The sequence below is a fragment of the Cibotium barometz genome, chromosome 33, assembly GCF_041138505.1.
Source record: "Cibotium barometz isolate CiBa-2024 chromosome 33, ASM4113850v1, whole genome shotgun sequence".
In the NCBI taxonomy this organism is placed as follows: Eukaryota; Viridiplantae; Streptophyta; class Polypodiopsida; order Cyatheales; family Cibotiaceae; genus Cibotium; species Cibotium barometz.
In genome coordinates, this window is record NC_141078.1 from 43571059 (window position 1) to 43595200 (window position 24142).

The following is a 24142-nucleotide window of genomic DNA, read 5'->3' on the forward strand; positions in this document are numbered from 1 at the left end:
TTGAGTCTAGTTTATGCCTCTAAAAGGGCTTGGACAATGGGTGTGTGTGAAGGGAGAGGGGATTCCTCCACTAGCTGGGGGTATAGCTTGGCTATGGAGAGGAGAAAAGATTACTGCTTATAATTATGATTATGGGCTAATGAGGTGAATAAAACACTTGATGATGGGCTAAGACATGTTGGGCATGGATCTGTGGCTCTGATACCAAGTTGAAATGCAAGCACAGTGATGAGCTATGGTGGATCAAATGCAAGGATCAACATCATTAGCATGTAATTAAGATGATGATTAAGACGAGATTAGTGAGCAATTAGGCTAATAGGATATTGTAGGCATGGATACTCAAAAACAAGCAATTTCTCATTAGACCAATGACTCAATTTATAGGTTGTACATCCACAAGATGCCAAGCATCTAATCCCACTGATTTCTCCTTGATTTGTGCCACCTCCTCTACATCTGGGGACACCTTTTCCTCGAATCTTTCCACACCCCTATATTCACTTATGCTACCCTTGATTCTCTCATCAGTAGATACCTCTCACCTTTTCTCTGCTACCCACTTAATTATAGGCTCCCTTTTACAGTCTCTTGCTAAGGGCTTGTTCCCGCACATACCCATTCACTTGCATATTTCAACATAGTGTGTTACCTTATCATTTCATTGTACTTTTCATTTTTGGTACTGTTAACCCTTGCTTGGCGTCGATGCCGGCTACCGTATTATTTCACTTCTTTTGGGCCACAAGCGTCGAAATGGCCAGAATTCATAGCAAAACCAAGTATTGTACATTTTACCTGTGTGCTTGCTGCGGTGCTAGCTTTAGAATAGGTGTTTACACTAGCTGGATAGGCCAAATGAGCTCAAGGACTAAACTTTTAACTTTGGCCGTCCAAGAGTGTGAACCCTAGAGATCACTTACAAAACCTAAAATGTAACTCTCATGACTCATTCCCTTATGCAACTAATAGAGTGCTCTTCTTCTCTACTCTCTTGCTCTCTTGTATCTTACTTGTCTAATTTAATTAGAGCTGTTATATGCTCCTTGTGCATGCGTGAGTGTATGTGTGTGAGAGAGAGAGAGATTGAATGAGAGGAGGGTCGAGCTTCCTTTGAAGTGCGACGGCGGTGGCAACAGAGTGGAGCTTTGGAGTGTGGCTGCGCAGCAACATCGTCTCCTACAAGAATTTGAGCACAAGAATTCACGAGGTGAGTGACACACCTTGCCCATGCAATTGTGAGCTAGGTCATGGCATATTGACTTCTCGATTGAGCTGTTTATAATCCCGAGTGTGGTTGGGCAAAACCCCACCACATTGGTTTGTTCCTACACTCTTCCTATGGTGCAAGGGCTTCCCGTAAGTGGCGTCATTGTCGAGGAGCAGTCCCACCGCATAGCCACAATATATTTTGAATGCGTGTGTGTGTATGATTGATTTCTGTTATATTTCTATTGTGTTTTTTGAAGAATGGTAGAAACGAAATTGGGATAAAGATTCAAGAGTATGACGCACTTTTGGATTTTCAAGTGATGTGTTTGTCGACCACCACAGATGTAATTCTTGGGAGAGATTATATTTTCATTGGGGGAAAACACTTTCAACAAGCTATTTGCATAATACACTAACATTTGAGCATAAAGAAAAATTTATTACATTGCAAATAAGAATTAGAATTGAAGATGTGCCAAAAATAGCATTTAGGACATCTTTTAGGCACTATGAGTTTTTAGTTATGTCTTTTGGTCTAACTAGACCATGATGAACACTATACATCATCCTTATTTAGGGAAGTTTGTGGTGGTTTTAATTGATGATATATTAGTCTTTAGTCAAAATGAACAAGAACATATTGAGCACCTTGGAAAAGTATTTCAATTATTGAGAAAAAACAAACTATTTGTGCAAAAAATCTAAATGTGATTTCTTCAAAAAAGAAGTACAATATCTTGGACACAGTGTGTCTAAGGAAGTGATTTATATAAATCCTAATAAAGTTCAAGCTATAGACCCTATCTAATAGACATGTGTTACAAACCTTTTTAGGACTTGCTGGGTTTTATCGAAAGTTTATAAGGCACTATGCTACGGTAACTATTCCAATGACAAGCCAGCTTAAAGGAAAAGAAAAACATTTTAGTTGGACTCATAATCAACAAACTAGTTTTGAAAAGTTAAAAGTAGCAATAGCTATTGCTCCTATTTTGCAAATAGTGAATCCAAATGAACCATTTGTATTGGAAACAGATGCTAGTAATTTTGTTGTAGGAGCAGTATTATTGCAGAAGGGAAGGCCAGGTGTATTTGAAAGTAAAAAGTTGGACAAAGCTCAAGGTAACTATTCAACTTATGAGAAAGAACTATTTGCAACTGTGTATGCTCTTAAAAAGTGGCGTCATTATTTGTATGGTGTCAATTTTGAAGTATTATCTGACCATAAAAGTCTTAAATGGTTAAGTACTCAAAAGGAGTTAAAAGGTAGGAAGGCTAAATGGACCAAAATCCTACAAGAGTTTGATTTTCAAATCAGATATAGAAAAGAAAAATTTAATGTCGTGGCAGATGCTCTAAGTCGAGCACCCATGATAAATGAGTTTAGTTTTACTTAACTACAAAGTGAGTTGCTGGCTCACTTAAAAGGAAAATACGTTGATGACCCTAGTTATCAAGTAGTTTGGAATTACTTGATTAAAAAAGATAACTCTCAAATAGAGAGTAAAGAAAATGCAGCTGCTATTGATAAAAGAGTGTTACTTAAAAAAGATAGTGGTTCAAAGGCATCACTTAAAGAAGGGTCATAAAGTGAAAAAGATCGTTGGAAAAATTTTGCCATTGATAATGGGTACTTGTTATATAAAGGTCGCATTTGTGTTCCCAAAGAAGAAAATATTTATGAGAATATTTTACTAGAAGGTCATGACAATCCGAGTGTGGGGCACTTGGGAATTTCTAAGACCTATGCACTTGTTAAAAGACACTTTTATTAGGCAGGTTTAAAGAAGGAAGTCCAAAATTGTGTTATAAAATGTCCTGAGTGCCAAGTCAATAAAGCTGAGCGTCTAAAAGTAGGTGGAATATTACGACTACTATAAATACTAGAGGGTAAGTAGAAAAGTATTTCTATGGATTTCATAGTAGGACTACCTCAAACAAGTAGAGTGTGCATGATTCAGTGTGGGTAGAGTAGTGGATTGGTTAACCAAGTTGGTACAATTTATCCCAACTAAAAAAGAAGTAAAAACACCAAAATTGACTAGAATGTTTATCCATCATCTATACAGATTGTATGGATTGCCAGCAAATATAGTAAGCGACCAAGATACAAAATTTACAAGCCATTTTTGGAAAGAAGTCAGACACCAAAATTAGTATAAGTACGTTTGAACATCCACAAAGTGATGGACAAACAGAAAGGGTTACTCAAGTCCTATAAGATATGCTTTGAGCATATGTTAATCATAAGCAAAACAATTGGGATGAATATCTTCCATTATTAGAATTTGCTTATAATAGTGCTAGACATTCTACTACCAGTTATGCTAATATATGGATTTCAACCTAAAGCACCCATAGTTGTTGCGTGAATTACAAAAAGAAAAATTACAGAGTGGAAAAGACTTTCTCAAACACATGCAAGACGTATTAAACGTTGCAAGAAGCAATGTTAAAAGAGCGCACGATCGTTATATTAGTTATGAGAAAGGTAAAAGAAGGACAATTAATTTTGAGGAAGGTGATTTAGTCTATGTAAAAGTTTTCGAAAAGTTAGAAAGTTTAAAAACTAGAAAAATTCCAAAGTTAAGTCCAAGGTATTGTGGTCCTTATACAATACTTAAAAAAATTGGAAGTGTAGCTTACAAGGTAGCTTTACCTGAAGGATAAAGAATGTTTAGTAAAGTGGAAAGATAGACCAGAAGAAGGCTCAACTTGGGAAAGAGTGGCTACACTGAAGAAAAGGTTTCCTAAGTTTGTTTTCGAGGACGAAAACTTTCCTTTCAAGGGGGAGGACATGTTATGAGACTGATAGGAAACAGTATAAAGCAAGACTAGAAAAGATTATTTATATGTAAAAGGTTTGCATATAAATAAGGTTCGAGGGATTTCAAATTGAAAATACTTAAAGCAATAGTTAATAGGCATTCAAGTTAAAGTAAAAGGAATGTAGATGGTGCACAAGGGAAGCCCAAAGGCCACAAAAGTAGGCGCCCCCTTCCAAGGGAAGTTGAGGAGGCATTGAAGAGTGAAAAGGCCATGCCTAGCCAATGAAAGGTCAAGGGACTAAAGTTGGAAGGTCATGCATCACTTATGCCTATATAACCATGTGTTTAGGATCCATTTGGGATATGGTCAGGTGGAGAATCAAAGTTCGAGTCTTACAAGTTCTCAAGCTTATAATGCAAGGAGCATTACAAGGATGCTACAAGATTTAAAGATCAAGGTTCTTAAACATCGGGTTAAACATATCTTCATTGTTATGGACTTTTGCAAACAACCCGAATCATATGAAATGATCTTAGGACGCCCATTCATGAGAGAGGCAAAGATGGTACATGACTCGTCTAAGAACCATGTACACCTCCAATTCGATGATTGTGACTGGCCACGTACATCCTATGGGTAGTTACTAGTGGAGGACTTTTTAAAAACCGTTCAGGCACCACCACTTATTCAGCCCCATTGCAATACTACTATACTTATAGAGAAGAGACTGATGCAGGAAAGAATCCAGCCCACAAGGATGCTGACAAGCAAGCTATTGAGCTCGAGGATGATCTAAATTGGATACATATGATGGCCACAATCGATAGTTGGGAAACTAGAGGATCTACATGGGTTACACCTAATGGTGAGGAGCTCCCTAAGGTTGTGCCCCTACGAACGATTCCCGCTCTACCTTCTCATGTCGAGGGGATTGGTTATAGTGAACTTGAGTCCACATGGGATGACTCAAGCTCAAGCACCAATAGTGGTGAGGAATCAGAAACAGAGACTGAAAGCGACCCAAGCTACCATTCGCAAAACAGAGCTAATAATATTAAAAGAAACAGCAAGGAGTGTTTGATATCATCCCCTACTTGCTGGCTTCCTATTTGGAATTTTGGTGTCCTATTTTAGCCTCTAGGACTGACCATGTTAGTCTGAGGGGCTGGTCACCCCTCACATGTATTTTACCCATATTTATTCCCCATTTATGGTCCTTGGTATTTTTCCCAGTCGTGGAGATATTTATCACCAATCGGCTGCCTTCATGTAGAGGTATATATAGCCAGCATGCCTCCCTCATATTTCATTGCTTGCCTAGCTTGTCTAGCTGCAGTCCCTCACTTATGAGGTTCTCCCCTCTTGCTCGGGTCATGTATTCCTTTTGGTGATGATATTGAGAGCAAGTTCTCACCTGTGTTTCCTCTCCATCTTTCTCTCCCACTCTCTCTCTCCTGTGTTTCCACTTTCCCTTCTTTCGCTCCACATTCTATAAAGGAGTAGCTTTGAATCTGATACTGATGAGTCCCAATCTGAAGAAAGGGACGAAGTTCGTCAAGACGCCAAGGAGCATCTCCGAAGATGACGGAGACATAAACACTATGCAGCCAATCATCATAGAAGACTGCAAGAGAGGACAACTAGCACATAATGGCTGCAATACATTCTATCAAGGAGCATCTCCGAAGATGACGGAGACATAAACACTATGCAGCCAATCATCATAGAAGACTCCAAGAGAGGACAACTAGCACATAACTCCACATTCTATCAAGGAGCATCTCCGAAGATGACGGAGACATAAACACTATGCAGCCAATCATCATAGAAGACTGCAAGAGAGGACAACTAGCACATAATGGCTGCAATACATTGGTGCATTCGATGCACATTGCAAGTTATTGCATAGTCACAAGGAATGGGCATTTTTAGACTCCGGAATGTTGGGGATGGCAGCATCTTCCCATTCCCATTCCCGTCCCATGTCACTCTATAGTCACAGGGAATAGGCATTCTCAATCTTTTCCATCCCCATTCCCCATCCCGCATCCCATGTGACTATGGCTTATTGACAATTGGGGAGAGGAATTACAAAAAGTTATGTACAACAAATCTCCTTTCACTCAATTGATAGCCAAAATCGATTTCGCAAATGAACCAAAACTTAATCGTTCCCCGAGGCGGAAGAAGAACAAACAATTGGCCCAAAAAGAGAGGGAAGCGGAAGCTGTAGCTAAGTCAGCTAAAGAAAATCAAGAACCAATACCTAACTTGTGCCCTGCACTTGAGCATTATAAATCATACACCATAGGGGAGCGCAAGTTAGTGTTTGTCAACCTATCACCCTAGATGTACTGCTCGTATCTGTGCAAGGACGGTCCCTTAGTCATAAACACTACATTGGGAGACCTTTGGTATTGCATTACCCATGCAAGCAGGCTCCTTTTCAGAGACAATTGGGAGATCCAACGGGAAGAGACACATCTCCATGTTCTCGTTCTTGAAGCATTGTGGACTCCTCTCACCCCCCCCCCCCTCCCCCAAAATCTTCCCTCACATTCAAGCTTGAAGCTCCATAACTTGTAAGTGCTATTAAAAAAAAACGTATTTTATCGTACAGTATCCCAAAATTTCATATCGTACTAGAAATTCTCATACGGTATTGTATTTTCGTACCGTGACAACTATGCTCTCCTCAAGGAGTATAGGGATTGCTTTGCATGGACATACCATGATATAAAGAGAGTTTCCGCAGAGCTGGTACAACACACCATCCCCATGATGCCCAATGCTAAACCAATCCAACAGCGACCCTAACCAATGAATCCCAAATATGCAAGCATTGTTAAGGAAGAGATCAATAAACTCATTGAGTGTGGATTCATCTATGAGATTGAACACTCAGAATGGGTCTCACCCATTGTGGTTGTGTCCAAGGAGACGGAAAACTTGGAGTGTGTTGATCTTAAGAAAGTGAATGCTACCACGAGCAGGGATCACTACCCCTTGCCATATTCAGAACATGTGCTCGAACGAGTTGCGGGGCAAGGAGGCTTATAGCTTTTTGGATGAATATTCAGGCTATAATCAAATTTCGATTGCACCTAAGGACCAAGCCAAAATGGATTTTGTCATTGAGCATGGTGTGTATGCTTACAGAATTATGCCATTCGGTCTAACCAACGCACCAACCACATTACAAAGACTTATGAATATTGCTTTTAAGGGCTTCTTAAGAAAGTTTCTCGAAGCTTTCTTGGATGATTTGTGCATTCATTCATCTTTGAAAGAGCACCTAGCATGCCTAAAAAGGGTGTTTGACAGATGTCGATTTTATCGCATATCCTTAAACCCTTACAAATGTCAATTTTGGGTGAAACATGGAGTTACTCTTGGGCATATAGTGTCCAAAAATGGGATTTCTGCTAATGAAAGAAAAATCAAAGTCGTATTGGAATTACCTCCACCAACCAACTACAAGGGAGTCCAGAGATTCATGGGCCATGTCAGCTACTAGAGTCAGTTTATTCTTTTCTATGCAGATATTTGTGTGTACTATAACATAAGCAAGGGTGTCGGGAAATAAACCTTTGTAACCTATAAAGGTACTTGTACTTCATTGAATCAATCAAGCAACAGTCACAATATTCAATCGTGTACTTTATTCTCTCTAAGAGCATTTTCCTCTCTCTTCTCTCTCTATCCTTCTGCACACACACCTATGACATGAAGATCTTCCAGCCACCATAGTTGAGCTACTATACTTGCAAACCCTAACCCAAGCTACTATCAACAATAAACTATAACATGAGTACTATACAATAGTGTGGTTTATGACAATTAACGCTAAGCTATAGAGATTAACGTTGATCACATACGCAATGATGACACAAAGAAGTAAAGAGAAGTAGAAGAGAGAGACTCTTTACGTAATCTACTCCCACTATATATTACCAAAATGAATATATACAATACTAAAAATTCAGTTCTGACACTATAACTGAAATCCCTGACATGCCCTAATGCTAACACCAACTGTACTTTCTTCTACTTGCTACTCCAAAGTTTTACATGACTGGAACTTGTTGTGTTGGGAGTGCTTATTGCCCATCCATGTTTGGGCTTGCCTTCTCATGCTTGAATGCTGAATTATGACCCTTGACCTCCCCTTATATAGGGATTTTGAAGATAGGTTGTATGCTCGTCGGCCAGCCCTTTCCATGTCCCAAAGTATCATAAAAAATGTCATTCAATGCCAATGAGGTGATAGCTCAAGTGGTAAAGGTGTTTGCCTAAGGCCAAGAGGTCCTGGGTTCAAAACCCCCCTTGGTGCTTCCTCGATGGCATCACCTACAGGCGGATAAATAAGTGCCTACGGGCAGTGAAAAATTGGTAACTATGGGAGGATCTTGGGCCAAAGACCAGTTGGGAAAAAAAAAAAGGTCATTAAACGGTGGAGCTACAAGCTCCCCCTGCGAACTTCTGTGGTGCCTATGCCTCGGGAGCATGTGCTTCTTGCGATCTGATAGAAGGAGCATCGGTCCTAACCTCTCTCGACTTGATAGAATCTATGTGGATGAGTGGGCTTGCGGTCACGGGGGCATGATTTGTATCTTGATGGGCACCACTTCCTCTGAACACGCTCCGGTTATTCTGTCCTAGGAGGACCCTTGGAGGCAGGATAGGCATGGGAGCACTAGGATTCCGAAGAGCCTCATTTATGACCCTGAGATTTGCAACAAGATAGCAGATATGGGAGGGACTGGATTTTATCTCAGGTTCTACAGCGCGCACCTTGGATGCGGGCCTCGACGAGATCCGTAGCTTTTTGCAGGAGGCAGCACAGAGCACATTGGAGGGATTTCGTGAGCAAAAGAGGAGCATTCGGAGGGGTCTTGCTTCTCTCCAACGTCTTCAAGAGAGTTCCCCTAATAGTCCGTGGATTGAGAGTCAGCTTGCTGCCACCCATAGCGAGATCAAATCCATCAAGAAGAGGAGGGTGGAGTACAGATACCATGCCAGAGCTTCCTTCTGGACCAAGGCCGAAGATAGAGTCACTAGGGACTTCTTTGAGATTGCAAGCCCTCACAAGCGAAGAGATGGGACTTCTTTGAGATTGCAAGCCCTCACAGGCGAAGAGTTGGGTGGCCAGGATGTAGCTTTCTTTTGACCCCCCATGTGAGAGCCATTGCCACGGGTTTTTTCAAACGGGTGCCCCATTATCCTCATAGGTGGTGGACACATGAGAAAGGATCTGGCGGCACATGAGAGAGGTGGTCCCCCCGCTCTTCAGACCTTCTTATCAACTCCCTTCACAGCAGAGAAGCTAGCGGAGGCCTTAATGGCTCTTCCTAGGGACAAATGCTCGAGGGCACATGGGCTTCCAGTTTCCTTCTTTCTTCACCATTGGGATCTCATGGAAGGCGTCCCTCGAGCAGCCTTCAATGAGATTATGACTACAGGTGCCATGCCAGACAGGCTCTCTGAGGGGTTGATTCACTTGATTCCTAAGGAGGGTGGTGACAGATAGGAGATCTAGCAATAGAGACCCATCAACCTCCTTGAGACCCCCTACAAGATTTTGGCCAAGGCCATCAGCCGGAGACTTGAGCCTTTCCTCAACTTGATCCATGACACTCAAAGAGGTTTTGTTCAAGATTGGAGCATTCTCTACAACATCTACACTTTCTAGGAGGTGACAGCTTTGGCCAAGATGCGACAGCACGACCTCATCGTGCTCCTTCTAGATTTTGAGAAAGCTTATGATAGAGTTGACTAGAGCTTTCTGGAGGGCACAATGTACCGGATAGGGTTCCCAATGGAGTGGATCTGCGGTGTTTCATGCCTCTGTACTCAACCTCTCATAGTCACGTTCTCATTCAAAGAGCCCGAGGTGACAAATTTCCCCTTTCTCGCTCGGTCTGGCAGGGCTATCCTCTAGCACAATACCCTTTCCTATTTGTCGCCGAGGCCATGTCTCAGCTCAGGAGACGCGGCTCCAGGGATTGCGTCTCCCCATCCGTACTCAGGAGGAGGAGCTGGATTCAGAGTTTGTAGATGACACAGTAGCATACTTATCCGGAGATGTGGGAAATCTGGACAGATTCACAGAGGCGATTGAGATCTTTTGACGTGCATTAGGAGTGCAGATCAACTGGCACAAGTCGTGTGGTTTTTGGGTAGGCTCTACACTCGCCTCGACATGGCGTCCAGTAAATCCCGAGGGCACTCCAGTCCGCTATCTTGGATGCCAAGTGGGCATCAATACCTCCTCAAAGCAACAACTCGCCCCTCTTCTTCTGAGCATATGGAAGAAGCTCTTGTCCTGGAGTTCTGCGAGGCTTTCCCTAGCCGGCCGAGTGGCAGTGGTGAACTAGGTCCTTCTTGCCACCATGTGGTACATTACTTCTTGTTGGGCTTCTCCCGAGCCTGCATTGGTCAGGTACACCAATCTGGAACTTCTTGTGGGCCAACAGTGACAGGAGGCCTGCCCGGGCCAAGGTGGCCCGGAGAGTGATCATTCAATCACGACGCAGAGGGGGCCTAGGCATCATTGACCCCGCCATTCAGAGTCGCGCCCTGTTGGGAAAGTTGATTGTTACAGGACTTCTTTCGGGTGGTGAGCCTTGGAAGGACTTCCTCTTGGCCTAGATTTCAGCCCATACTCTGAGCCTGGGGGGCCCTGGCTCTGCAGAGCACTCTGGCTGCAAATCTGTCCTCAAAAGCTAGGTTAAAGCCGCGGGCCCACATGTTTGTGGAGATCCATCTGGTGCTCTGCGGCCCGAGCCCCCCCCCCCAAAAAAAAAAGCCTGAGGTGATCCCAAGCTCAGAGCATGATGGTTGCAAATTTGTCCTCAAAAGCTAGGGTAAAGCCGCGGGCCCGCATCTTTGTGGAGATCCATCTCCTACTCCGAGCTTCGGATCACCTCAAACCAGCCCTCTAGCAATTATCCCTGATAGCCTTGAAGGAGCATCTTCGACAGCCCCTAATTTGGAACCTCCTGATCCACTTACCCAGTGGCCACATGTTGGGGGCTCGACTTCATGTTCGGGAGCGTTGAGGCATAGGACCTGCCAGGTCGCTTGGAGATTGGCTTGCATTAGACAGCTTCCCCCGGACACTCGGGGGAGAGGCCTGGCTGGGATCCACGGTAGAGACAGACTTAGCCCCGCCGACATCAACTCTGCTACTCCCCAGGAGTGGCTAACCACCCCCCCCCCCCCTAGTGGCTAGGCGTGTTTACTAGGCATGATATTCTCTTGGCAATTCATGGCACGGATGAGAGCTGTGTTTGCTAGCTTTTTTTATTGGACCCCATGACGGATCAGAGAGATCAAAGCCCCCTCTGGATGACTTCAATGGCTGCACCTTATAGAGGCTAAGGGTGATTGGATTTCAAGCAAATGAGTGGCACATTAACCCCCCACCAGCCAAGGTGGCCACGGAGAGATTCTGGCAGTTATGGATTTGGGACAGCCGGCCCCTCACGCGCCTCTAGTGGGACCCGGGAGAGTGGACTTGGAGTGATCTTGTTGACCAAGAGGAGACACTGGATACCCCTTTCTTCGCATACATCGCGCGGCTAGGCCACAAGATTTAGATGCCCAAGGTTGAGGGCACCCCGGCAGCACCAACACATTGGCAGTCACAAGGGCTTTCACAATGTTTTCTCTCTCATTTTTGAGAGAGGCTCTGGGACAGTTTTCAGCCTCGAAAGATCACCCTCTTTCTTTACACGGGAGTTTGGCAATCGGCACGTGGTTGGCCATTGGCGGTCCACTAGCAACTGCTTATCCGAGGTGCGGCCACCCTCAGGAGTCTCAGCGACATTGTCTTTGGGATTGTCCAAAGGCTCAACAGGTTAGACAAGGTTTTCTTCGCATTTTCACAATGGACAGGACCTCAACCCGTATCATTTCATGGGGCACTAACGCTTGGGCCACTTAGGTTGAGCTTGCCATGGCCTACGAAGAGGAAAGTGGGGGGCTAGCCTTTCGGGTCTCTCACCTTTGCATTTCGGCACTATCAGTCCCAGCCCCATCTACTGATCATTGGACTCCGGGTTCGTGCCAAAGATGGGAGATCTTTAGTGGCATTGGAGCTTGGCACATCTAGCAAGCTAGATGCAATGAAGCCATCGAAGGCACCCACACTCCACCTGCGGAGTCCATCACGAGCATTTGCTTGATATCATTCATACCCTCCACGGTTAGTGGGGGAAGTTGCAGGGTGGCTCTGATCGCATGCGGAACCGGAAGGAACCCTTCTTAAGGCTCTAGCGGCTTGGCCCTTTTCTCACAAATAGAGGTGGTGAGCCCACTTGGCACTACAGACCACTTGTGTGGTTATTCCCTCCCCCTCCCCTGTATGAGATAGTCTTCTCCTCATAAAGCGGCCAGCCAGAGGAGAAGAGCATCTTTCTACACCCCTTGTTTTCTTGATCCTCACCCCGCACATGGAGGTGAGTTTGTATCTAGCCCTTCGTGGTTGTATTTAACCCTCGAGGCTGTTTTCTGTCCACTAATAGAAGGATCTTTTTCCCATAAAAAAAATGTCATTGAACATGTTCATATTATGCCCAACATATGTCCCAACCATTGGTACATGTCCTAGGCACTTCACCTATTGTGCCACCAAAACCACTTGCTCATATGTAAGCTCACAGTCTCACGCAGGAAGCTTTTCTCAATTAGCCGTCTCCACCTGATGATGTTCAATCGTACTTATAAGTATGCTAGTATCCAATCTCTCAAAGACAACCCTCCAAGAGCGACTGATATTCTAATTAATAACAATACCCACTGTTAGCTCATAATAATTGAGCATGCTGCAGTTCTCATTGGAATTGAATGAGTTATTTTTGTCAACAAGGAAGAGTCAGTGAATAATAAAGTGATTACGTTTTAATTTTCCAATTATAAGCACTACATGAACAAATCAATCTCAAATTAAAGTTGAATAATCTAAATGTGGAAGTAAAGTAACAGCTTACTTGTCAATCAAGTCTTTCGCATCATAAGACATGTCCTCTGGAATGTGAGGCCATGGTATTTTTCGATTCAATATATTGTCGAAAATTATCTGTCATTTATGTGTCAAAAGGTTACTGGATGCTAAAACAGAGGACAGAATAAACTTGGGTTTTTCTTTTAGTAAAACAGGAACATTTGTAGTTGTAAAATGTAAGCAACACAATCTACGAAGCTTCAACAAGGAGAGAGGAGAGATGATCTAGCCTTAGTTCTGACTGGCTTTAACATTAGGGTTCGGTTCTCGTCAGGCTCCTTTGGCCCTTGTCCTGGGGCTCAAAGAGAGGACGAGGACTATGCATTGTATGCAACTCCAAATTGCACAAGGTTGCAGACAAAGAGAATGAATGGCTGGCTGGCAAGAGTGCCTTACAAGATAAAAGTATGCAGTCTGTCCTTAAAAGTACGGAGCAGACTAGCAGGCAAGATGCCATCCTCAAGGGCAAAGCCTAAAGGCCTCGAGAAAGGTAAAGGCCCGAATCTCAAAACTGTGGGCGCACCAAAGCCCCATCATACTTCAAAGTTTGCAATTGCCAAAGAACCCTTGAATTGAATCTCGAGGGAGGCACAAATGAGAAGAGAGGTCAAAGAGCTCCGAAGAGATAATCTTATAATCTAATAAGTTTGCAGCCCTTACGGAAATCTCCCAAGATCAATTCACACAAAGGCTGTCGGCCATGGTAGAGCAAAGAGGGGGCTATGGAGGAGAGAGGAGTATGTCCCTCTCTGCAAGTCAGATGAACAATTTGTGTACGGCACCAATGGGATGCTGATCGGAAAAAAAGAAAGCGATCAGTCAATAAATGAAGTTAGTCTTTTTGAATATCAGACGACTCTCCAACCCGACCAAATCATGGGGAGTTAGAAATTAGATTTACGACCAACACAGTCCACTTGATGTTTTGTGTTTGTAGGAAGTTAAGGTTGCTGATTGGTGCCTATCAGCCAATGAATGGGTGCTAAGCAAGGAGCACACTTGGCTCGGCAGAGGCGGGGCCGATGGAAAAGGAGGTGTGATTGTGGCCGCTGGGCAGTCTTGGAAAGATGACCGAGGTGGGTGATTCTGGGTGCATGTAAGAAAAGAGCAAGAAGAGTGGCGCATCTTGGAGACACGGCTGAGTTTGTTAGGCGAGGTTCGCCATCATCCACGAGAAGGACCAAATGAGTAGTTTTGGAACAACCCTTTGAAAAATGGGGTTTAGATTTTATTGCGTCCCATTAGCCTTGCTGCTAAGGGAACCCAAGAATGTTTTATCATCGTCGCCACATACTACTTCACAAAATGGGCCAAGGCCAAAGTAGACCAAAAAGCTGACGCGAGAGCTATCACCAAGTTCCTCTTTGAGAATGTGATTACCCGTTTCGATTGCCCACTAGAAATAGTGAGCAATCGTGGTACACATTTTATCAATGAAGTGTTGGAGCTCTTGCTAAAGGAATTCCTTGTGGTGCTTCGAAAGTCGACACCTTACTACCCACAAGCAAACGGCCAAGCCGAAAGCACAAACAAGACTTTGTGCACTATTCTCACCAAGACGGTAGAAGCATCGCGGAGCAATTGGGAGCACAAGCTACAGTCGGCTCTATGGGCCTACCGCACAGCATACAAGGTGGCTATCAACAACACACCTTTTTAGATTGCATTCAGGCTTTACACAGTCATGCCAATGGAACACTTGGTTCCAAGCCTCCGAATCGCGGCCAGGCATAACCATAAGGGAAACCCTGTCACGGAGAGGTTAGTTGCCTTTTCAATTACGAGGTCATGCCAATGGAACACTTGGTTCCAAGCCTCCAAATCGCGGTCAGACATAACCTTAAGGGAAACCCTCTCATGGAGAGGTTAGTTGCCTTAAAGCAACTTTCCAAGCAAAGATTGTGATCCCCTTATGGATTGATGTTTGAAAAATGAAGGCGCAACCACTGGTTTGACAGCCAACTCAATAATAAGTGTATGGAGGTAGGAGACATGGTGCTAATGTACAGTAAGAATACCAAAGGGAAACTAAAGTACAGAGGCCATCCCTACCGCAGTAGGTAAACCCTAACACTACACCTCATTCTTGCCTTGCCGAGTCGGCTACCTCCAAAGCCTCGCCGACGAAGACGAAGATAAAGACTACCTCCCAAACCTCAGCCTCAACAACCCTTGAAGGAGGTCACCGAGAAAGCATTTGTACCCAAGAGAACCCTAGCTAGCCAAGGAAAGTACAACACCCATGCAAGGACCTAGCAGCCACCATTTGGCCCAAAGCCCGACTGTGAGCGAAGATCTACCAAGCTAGCGCGCCAAGCAATAAAGTTTTACACAAACCCAAAGCCCCGTTGAATCCCCGTCAAGCTATTAGAAGCCCAAGGCTTCTATAAAGGGAACCGTTCTCCAAAAACCTTGCCGTCTGCACGACCCAGGGAGCCAAAAAAATCCAAGTGACAGCCTCAATACCCAGTACTGCCCTAGAAGTCTACGCTTCATTGGATCCCGACAAAATTACCAAATGCACAAGGATTCTACGAAGGAAACCTGCACATCTAGGTGGCAAGATCAAAGAAAACCGTACCCTAGACTCCCTCAAACGCACCCTCAACCGTCACCTCCAAGTGGGTGTGAAGACGCAAGGTCCTACGTCCGACACCACCCCGAAGTCTCAGCAGGAATAGAGAACAATGGCAGCACCCTTGATGTGCATGCCAGACCCACCAATGAATTTGGTGGAAGAACCCTTGGTCATGCCACCAAGCCCGTGTGTTGCGGTTGCATCAAGATAGTTCCGAGTCCTAGTGAGGCACCCGAGGTACTATGTGCAGCTGTCCAGTAGCATTAAATGCTATAAATGCCTTAAAAATGGTTTTAAAATACCTAAATAATATCTGCTAAATATGCCAATGGAGGGTCTCATAAAATGACCAGTACAAGCATGAAAAGGTGATGTAGACCATCTAGAGATGATATATTCCAACACCTCCTCTTCAGCGCCAGAGGGGTGGTCCAATACCAGCACACTGAAGTAACACATCCAAAGTAGCTCTCAGAAGTGGTTTGGTGAAGAGATCAGCCACATTGTCCTTGGTAGAGCAGTAGGCCAACCAAAGAAGTCCCAACTCGATCCAATCACGTACAAAATGATAATGCACCTCAATATGCTTGGATCGTCCCCGTATCACAAGATTCTGAGCTAGAGCAATAGCACTCTGAGAATCTAAGAAGATGGTAACTGGGGAAGTGTCGGCACAACACAAATGCTCTAGAATCTGATGAATCCAAAGCGCCTCAGTGGAGGAGAGAAGGTCGGATTTGTACTAAGCCCCGGTGGAAGAAGCAGAAACAGTCCTCTGCTTTTGAGACTTCCAACTGCTTTTGAGACTTCCAAGAAACCAATCCAGTACCAAGCATGAAGCAATATCCAGATGTAGACCTCCGAGTATCAATTCACCCTGTCCAATCAGAATCTGTGAAACCAACCAAATCACCACTACTAGAATAGGTGATGCCATAATCTGAAGTACCTCGAAGATAACGAAGAACTCTCAAGGCGGCCTACCAAAGAGACCTTCGAGCAGCTAATGAGAACTGGCTGAGAACACTCATAGCATAGGAGATATTTGGACGGGTGTTGGCTAGGTAAAGCAATGAGCCCACAATCTGGCGGTTCTTTGTGGAATCCACCAAGGGTGTATCATCCTCCTTGAATAACTTGGCATTGGGATCCATGGCACAAGAGAGAGGTGTACACTCTGACAACCCATAAAGTGAGAGCAGCTTCTTCACATACTTCTGCCGTGAAATGAAGATACAGTCATCTTTCTGCCAAACCTCCAGCCCAAGAAAATAATAAAGAAGGCCAAGATCAATCATCTAAAATGTCGCTGAAAGCTTGGACTGAACTTGTGTGGCCAACTCAGTATCTGAGCCAGAAAGGATGAGGTCATCAACATACAAAACAATGACACAAATATCCCCATCAGAAAGAAGCACATAGAGATTGTTGTCAGGATATGCCCTCTCAAAGCCAAGAGATAACAAGAAGGCATCAATCTTCTCATACCAGGCACGGGGTGCCTGTTTGAGACCATAAAGAGCCTTCTGCAAAAGATACACATGGGTGTCTTGTCCCTGAATCTGCTCAACATAAACTTCCTCCTCTAAATCTCCATTCAAAAAAGCGGATTTGACATCCATCTGGAAAACGGGCCATCTCAAGTGTGCAGCCAGAGCCAAAACAATCCTGATGGTGGTATACATGGCTGTAGGAGCAAATGTCTCATCAAAGTCTTCACCTGCCTTCTGAGCATATCCTCAAGAAACAAGGCGGGCTTTGTACTTATCCAAAGTACCATCTGCATGAAACTTGAATTTGAAAATCCATTTCACACCAATCACACGATGATGTAAAGGCCATGGCACCAAAGACCAAGTGTGATTCCTCTCACTAGAGGACATTTCACACCAATCACACGATTGGTGTGAAATCACTAGAGGACATTTCACACCAATCCATTTCACACCAATCACACGATGATGTAAAGGCCATGGCACCAAAGACCAAGTGTGATTCCTCTCACTAGAGGACATCTCTGCTTCCATGGCTTGCCGCCACTGTGATTGTGAAAGAGCCTCCCCTGGACTCTTAGGCTCATCGATTTCCTCGACAGAACTCATGAGAGAATAATTCACTGTGTGATGAGATGTGGAAGCCCGAGATGAACGGCGAGCTCCAAGGGTGGTGGTAGAGATCTGGTTATGGAGTTGTGCATCAGTGAGACCAGAATCTCTAAAGAGTTGCTGAACCCACTGAGATAGGCTAGCCTTCCTCTCAAAGCCTTAAGAAGAAGAAGATCCAGCTACAATAGAGGACTCATCCGATGCTACTGGGAGAGGTGATGAAGTAAGCACTGGTGGGGGTAATCTCGGAGTCAAAGCAGAACTCGTAGAGGGACTAGGAGTTGCATAAGCTGGTGCAACACGAACTGCTGGCTGTAAAGTAGCACCGGGCACCGGAGTCGTAGCAAGATAAGGAGGAGGAGGAGGTCGATGTGAAAGAGGTATAAGATCACTAACATCCGCCAAGAATGGATCATCCAGAAAATCTGTAGATGCATCAAGTGGAGAGGAGTCAATGCCAAACAAGCTCTCATCAAGCCGAGCATCCCGGGAAATGATGATGTCATCAACCTTCGGATCCTAGAAGCAGAAGCCTTTGCATCTCAGACTGTAGCCTGTGAAGATCATCCTCTTTGACTGTGGTGCGAGTGTAGTCCTCTTCTGATCTAGGACATGCACATAAGCAACAAAACCGAAAACACAGATTAGAAACAGAAGGCTTGTGTCCTGTAAAAGCCTCCTCCGCAGTCATCCCCACAACTACTTTTGTGAGGAAGCGGTTAATGAGATAAACTTGAGGTAGCCACAGCTTCACCCGAAAAAACAAGAGGGAGACATGCATGATGCAACAAAGAATGAGCCATCTCTTTTACGGTCCGATTCTTCTATTCCACAACTTCATTCTGCTGAGGAGTGTAAGGATCAGAGGTCTGTCGGTGAATGCCCTTTGACGCAAGGAAGTTATCAAACGGTATAAACTCACCACCATTATCAGTCCAGAGAAAAGAAATTGTACCGTCAGACTGATTTTCCACCATCGCGATCCAAGTTCGGAAACTGGCAAAAGCATCTAACTTGCGAGCCAAAAAACATACCCAGACTTTGCGAGTGAAATCATCCACAAGAAGAAGAAAATATCGAGCCCCGCCAAGAGACAACCTTCATGGGTCCAACAAGATCTGCATGTATAAGCTCCAGTCTTCGGGTTGCTCGATTAGTGGCCTCCTCTAGAAATGCATCTCAATGATGCTTGCCCATCATGCAGGATGAGCAAATGTGTGAAAGAGACCTGAGCTGAGAAAGTCCGCTGACAACCCCTGCTGAGAATGAAACTTATGTAAGGCAGCAATGGGTACATGACTAAAGCGAGAATGCCAGAGAGAAGTATCTGCCTTAGAAACCAAAGCCATCAAGGGAGAGAAAAGCTGATGAATATGTGAGTCAGTGCAAGAGATCTAGGAAGAAAATTTGGTGATCGTGTAGAGACCCCCTTCATGGACTCCATTGGCAACAACCGAGAGAGTCTTCCTATTGATCACTTCAATGACCTTATCATCAAAGTACACACCAAGTCCCTTCTGAGTAGCTTTGTATACAGAAAATAGATTTTTGGAAATCCGTGGAACATGTAAAACATCATGTAAGGTGGTAGAGGAACCCAAAGAAACATTACCAACACCGGTGACAAGAAGCGAAGAGTTGTCGCCGATACGAACTGAAAAAGAGAGTCTGGTAGTCCTCCAAGATATGGGCTTGATTGGTCATGTGGGAGAAGCACCACTATCACCAACCCATTCCACCGCTTCAGGTGTGCCACTGACCTCTTCTAGAGAAGTCATCGTTGTGATCACGAGGAGTGAATCCTGTGAAGAAGTAGATGAATCTATGACTGCCATGTATGCAACTTTGGCAAATCCCTCCTCTGAAACTTTGTCCTTGCCCTTGTATTTCGTGTTGTCCTTGTCAGATGCTTTGGAAGCATCCTGGGCTTTATACTTGGCTTTGGCTTCTCAAGAGTCATCACAACGAGCAAAGCAGCGAGCCTCAATATGACCTCTCTTGCTACAGTAATCACATTCATTGCTTTTGTCCTTGGACTCCTTTAAATCCTGTTTACCCTTGCCTTTGCCTTTGTTTTTGTTGTTGTTGTTGTTGTTGTTGGAGGTCCCTTTTCCGCCTTTGCCTTTGCCCTTGTCAGAGGTAACAAAAGCAAACTCCAACTTGCCTTTTCCGCGAAGCATGCACTTGTCGTGGAGATAGCTCGTGACTTCTTCAAAGGGGGGGAGAGGATCACGGAAATAAATATTATCCTTAAAAGAATCAAAGGAAGCAAGCAATTTACCAACTTTATGGATGGGATTGTTGATGGTGCTCCCGTACTCCTCAAGCTACAGCTTCATACCGGTGAAATCTCCAATCTTCTCAATCAAATTATCTGACTCATTGATTGTAAGCTTCTCCAGATTTGACTCCAATTTGGCAATCTTCACAGTCAAAACTCTCCCATACCTCCTTTGGATCTCTGTCCACATTTGACGGGCATTACTCTGGGTAGGGACAAATTGTGCCTGTATAGATGAAGTCATGCAATGGATGATGATAAGACGAGCCCGAGCATCCAATATGCTTTCTCAAAGCAGGGTCCACCAAGTGAGGTGTGGAGATAGCCATCCACACACCGGCTCCTTCCAGCAATAACTGAGTTGTAGAAAGACATGTATGATAATTGGTTGCTGAAAGCTTCATGGAGTCACTAACTTGGGGAGGATTGTAGGATGGGATATGGGCAAGGCTAGGAGCAAGACCTGGATGAGAGAAACTCAAAGAAGAAAGATTGGGAAGAGGAACCACCTGTAGAGCAGAAGCAAGGGATCCAGGCAATGAAGGAGCTAGAGTAGCAACGGCGGGAGAAGTAGTAGCACTAGAGAAATCTTCTGAAGCCATGTCCTCTGACAAGAAACCTTCTCAAAAGAAAGAGGCTGTAAAAAAAACAGCAAATAGCCTCCTCTGAAGCTGTGCACAACAAGAGGAGAGAAAGAAGAGGGAGGGAGGGTGGGAAAAGACAAATAGAGAAAGCAAATGTCTCAAGAACCCTGTCCTCAGCACCTAGAAGAGAGCTTCAGCCTCCGACAGCAAAAAAAACGCAGCAGTCCAACAGTACAGATGCAGAAAAAAAGCAGCAATGATGAAGCCTCTGCTCCAATTAGAAAAACGCAGCAAGTCCTTACTTGTAGATCAGCGTTTGGCTCTGATACCATGAAAAAAACAACATCACACGTTGTAGGCCCAAAGCACAAACTGTAGAAGGCTGGAAAGAGTTGATTATTGCTGAAAATCAGCACGAAGGAAGCCCGTAGGTGCTTACACGCATAAGAGACTGTTGCTACAGCCAATGACCTCCAGCAGATATGCAAGAATGAGATGAAAAAGTGAGGGGAAGGGTGAGCACCCTTATATATCCCGCCAGAGAGCTCTGTAGCAGGCTGATAGCTGTCCAATAGCATAAAATGCCTTTAAAAAGAAGAGAGGGTGGGTGGGAAATCCAGGCACTAGAGAAGAAACTGTAGAAGGAGCAGCAGGAGAGAAATCTCCTGAAGCCATGTCCTCTGACAAGAAACCTTCTCTTAAGAAAAGGGTTGAATTTTAAAAAAAAATCAGCAAATCCTCCTCTTAAGCTATGCACAGCAAGAAGAAAGGAAGGGAGGGTGGGAAACTGAAAGGAGAGGAAGAAGGAAGATCTCTCCAAGCTGTAGATCCCTGTCCTCAGCACCTAGAAGAGGGCTTCAGCAATCCAATCAGCAGAAAAATCAGCAATCTTTGCTGAAAATTCAGAAATACAACAGTCCCAAGCGTTAGATGAAGAAAACGCAGCAATCTTAAGGAAGCCTATGCTCCCGGAAGAAAACACAGCATCTTGCACACTGAAATCTGCAAAAAACACAGCAAATTGTCAAAGCCTCTGCTCCAAAACAGAAAACGCAGCTCTCTTCTATTCACAGGTCAGCGTTTTGCTCTGATACTATGAAAGAAAGTGAAGCAAATAGAAAACACAGGTGTAGGCCCAGGTACGAGACCTGTAAATGCTGGAAACTGATGTTTATTGCTGAAAACTCAGCACGAGGGAAGCCCGTAGGTGCTGTACAATGATAAGAAGCAGGTCAGCATTTTGCTCTGATACCATGAAAGAAAGTGAAGCAAATAGAAAACACAGGTGTAGGCCCAGGTACAAGACCTGTAAATGCTGGAAACTGATGTTTATTGCTGAAAACTCAGCACGAGGGAAGCCCGTAGGTGCTATGCAATGATAAGAAGTAGCAGCAGCTGCTAATGACCTCAAGTGGATGCAAAATAATGAGATGGAATGAGGGGAAGGGGGGACAACCCTTATATACTCCTCATGAGAGTTGGTCGGCCAGCTGTAGGAAGCCGACAGCACCATAATAGCATAAAAATGCTATAAAAGGCATAAAAAGCTGGGAAAAATACCTAAATAAATATGCATATGCAGGGCCTCATAAATGGCCAGTACAAGCATGAAAAATGATGCAGTAGATCCTCTGGATATGATATATAATCCAACATGTGCTGCACTAAAGGGGAAGGAAAAGATCATCGCTCCACTCTCTGGGGTGGACAGCCTGGAGTGATATAACACAGTATAGATGCGGATGGGCGCCGTGGTCTCCTCAAACATGCCAGCTCCATCAACGGGGAAGCGCTGGAAAAAACTATAGTCAACTGGGTGTCCCAACACCCTCCCCAGTCTAGGCTCTCTCTCCAGAGTCGCCAGGTGGCCCCGCTGGGCAGCGATGGTAATCGTTACCAGGTCCAAAAAATGATGAATCAATCGGTGGACGGAACTAGCCGGCTGCTATCAACGGGGAAGCACGGGAAAAAACTATAGTCGATTGGGTGTCCCAACACCCTCCCCGGTCTAGGCTCTCTCTCCAGAGTCGCCAGGTGGCCCCGCCAAGCAGCAATGGTAATTGTTACCGGTTCCAAAAAATGATGAATCAATCGGTGGACGGAACTAGCCGACTGTCACCGCTCCAAATCCAGTGTAGCCGAAGGGCAGCGGGAGTGCTCTAGAGAAGCTAAGGAAGGGGGGGAGGAGAAAGGGGGGGGGGGGGGGGGGGGCGGCGGGGGGGGTCGCTTGTGGCAAGGGGGGAGGAAAAGGCCGGGTTCACTACAAGCAGGGAAAAGGTCAACGATCTCCATTGGCTAAAAACCTCGAGGGGGCTCTCGACGAGGTAACACTCTCCAGAAGAGAGGGGGCCGGAGGCACGTTCCTCGAGGGAATCGCCGGGGGCCCATCACCGTCAGGGGACTAGTGACATAAATGCTGAAAACGGTTTTCTGACAGAACCGTTTCCTCTTGTATCCTGCTAGCCTAGCGCGCCTGCCAACGCCGCTCGGCTCTCGACGTCGGCCGGCAATCCCACCTCGGGCCAGCAGTCTGCCACTTTCCTACAACAGTCTCAGCTCGGGCCTGAGTCCCGCCCATCCCCTGAGGAGAGTCTAGAACGTGGCCGGAAAGGGAGGACAACTGGAGGCGGCCTCGTGGACTGACAGCAAGGGCAGGCTCACACGAGATGTCGCATCTGGCGACAAATGAAACATTGGCTTGGGAGGGCAAAGTACTCCACTCTCCGCAAAATCCGGTCCCCCCACAGACTAGGAAGCGAAATGATGTGAGGCACTAAGTCTGGGAAGGCGATGCAGATACGAAGGGATGGAATCCCAGCCGTCCGCGCAAGAACCAACGCAGCCGCCAAGCCGGGGGGGGTGTTGGGGGGGGGGGGTTCCATCACCCTCCCAATACCACCACCTATCACCAGGAGGAGAGGAAGGTATTCCTTCCTAAGGCTTGGGAAGCAAACTGTCACAGGAAAGCTTGAAACACCAGTCAGAGGATCAGACGCTAGGTCGAAGCCGTGCTACCACCTCACAAAGAAGGCTTGGGCCATACGCAATGCGACAAGGCTCCGCTACATGACTCTGTCCAAAGCTGTAGGCGAGTCAAACTCGGTCTGGTAGTAGCCACACCCCAGCGGATGAATGTCAATGATCTTGCCGAGTGCGCCGAGGAGGCTTGCCTGTAATAGATCTCTAAACTGTCCGCACATTTTTCTGGTACTCTTTCTTGGTTAGAAATGAACTTCAACCTCAATTGGCATACAATGATCCCAGTGGCAGATTGATTGTTGTGCAATGTATGATTGCTAGTGAGCTGTATAAATTTGCGAGTGTCTATGCCTCCCAAACTTTAGCAAGGAGGATAGCAATGTGGCAATCTTTTCAAACATATCGATGGCTATCAAATACTTTTACTATAGGGGATTTTAACAATTCACCTGCTTATATTGACAATTCATCTCATCATTCTCATATGATGCGCATTGAGAAACAAGTGTGGGATCAAACCCTGACTCTTTTGGATGCATGCGATTTGTGGACACATCTCATGCCTCAACAGTTGGGCTTTACTTTCCATCATAATGTACTTACAGACTACTGGGCACGTTTGGACAG

General features: G+C 45.1%; 1 protein-coding gene across 1 annotated transcript in view; it reads right to left on the reverse strand.

Annotated features, from left to right (window-relative positions):
- The window catches only part of LOC147619608 (putative serine/threonine protein kinase IREH1), a 119438-nt gene that overhangs the window by 28210 nt on the left and 67086 nt on the right, over positions 1-24142 (reverse strand). The window contains exon 13 of the mRNA XM_086773279.1: positions 12975-13063. Coding sequence (XP_086629405.1) covers positions 12975-13063 — 89 coding nt within the window. The remainder of the gene's footprint in view (positions 1-12974; positions 13064-24142) is intronic.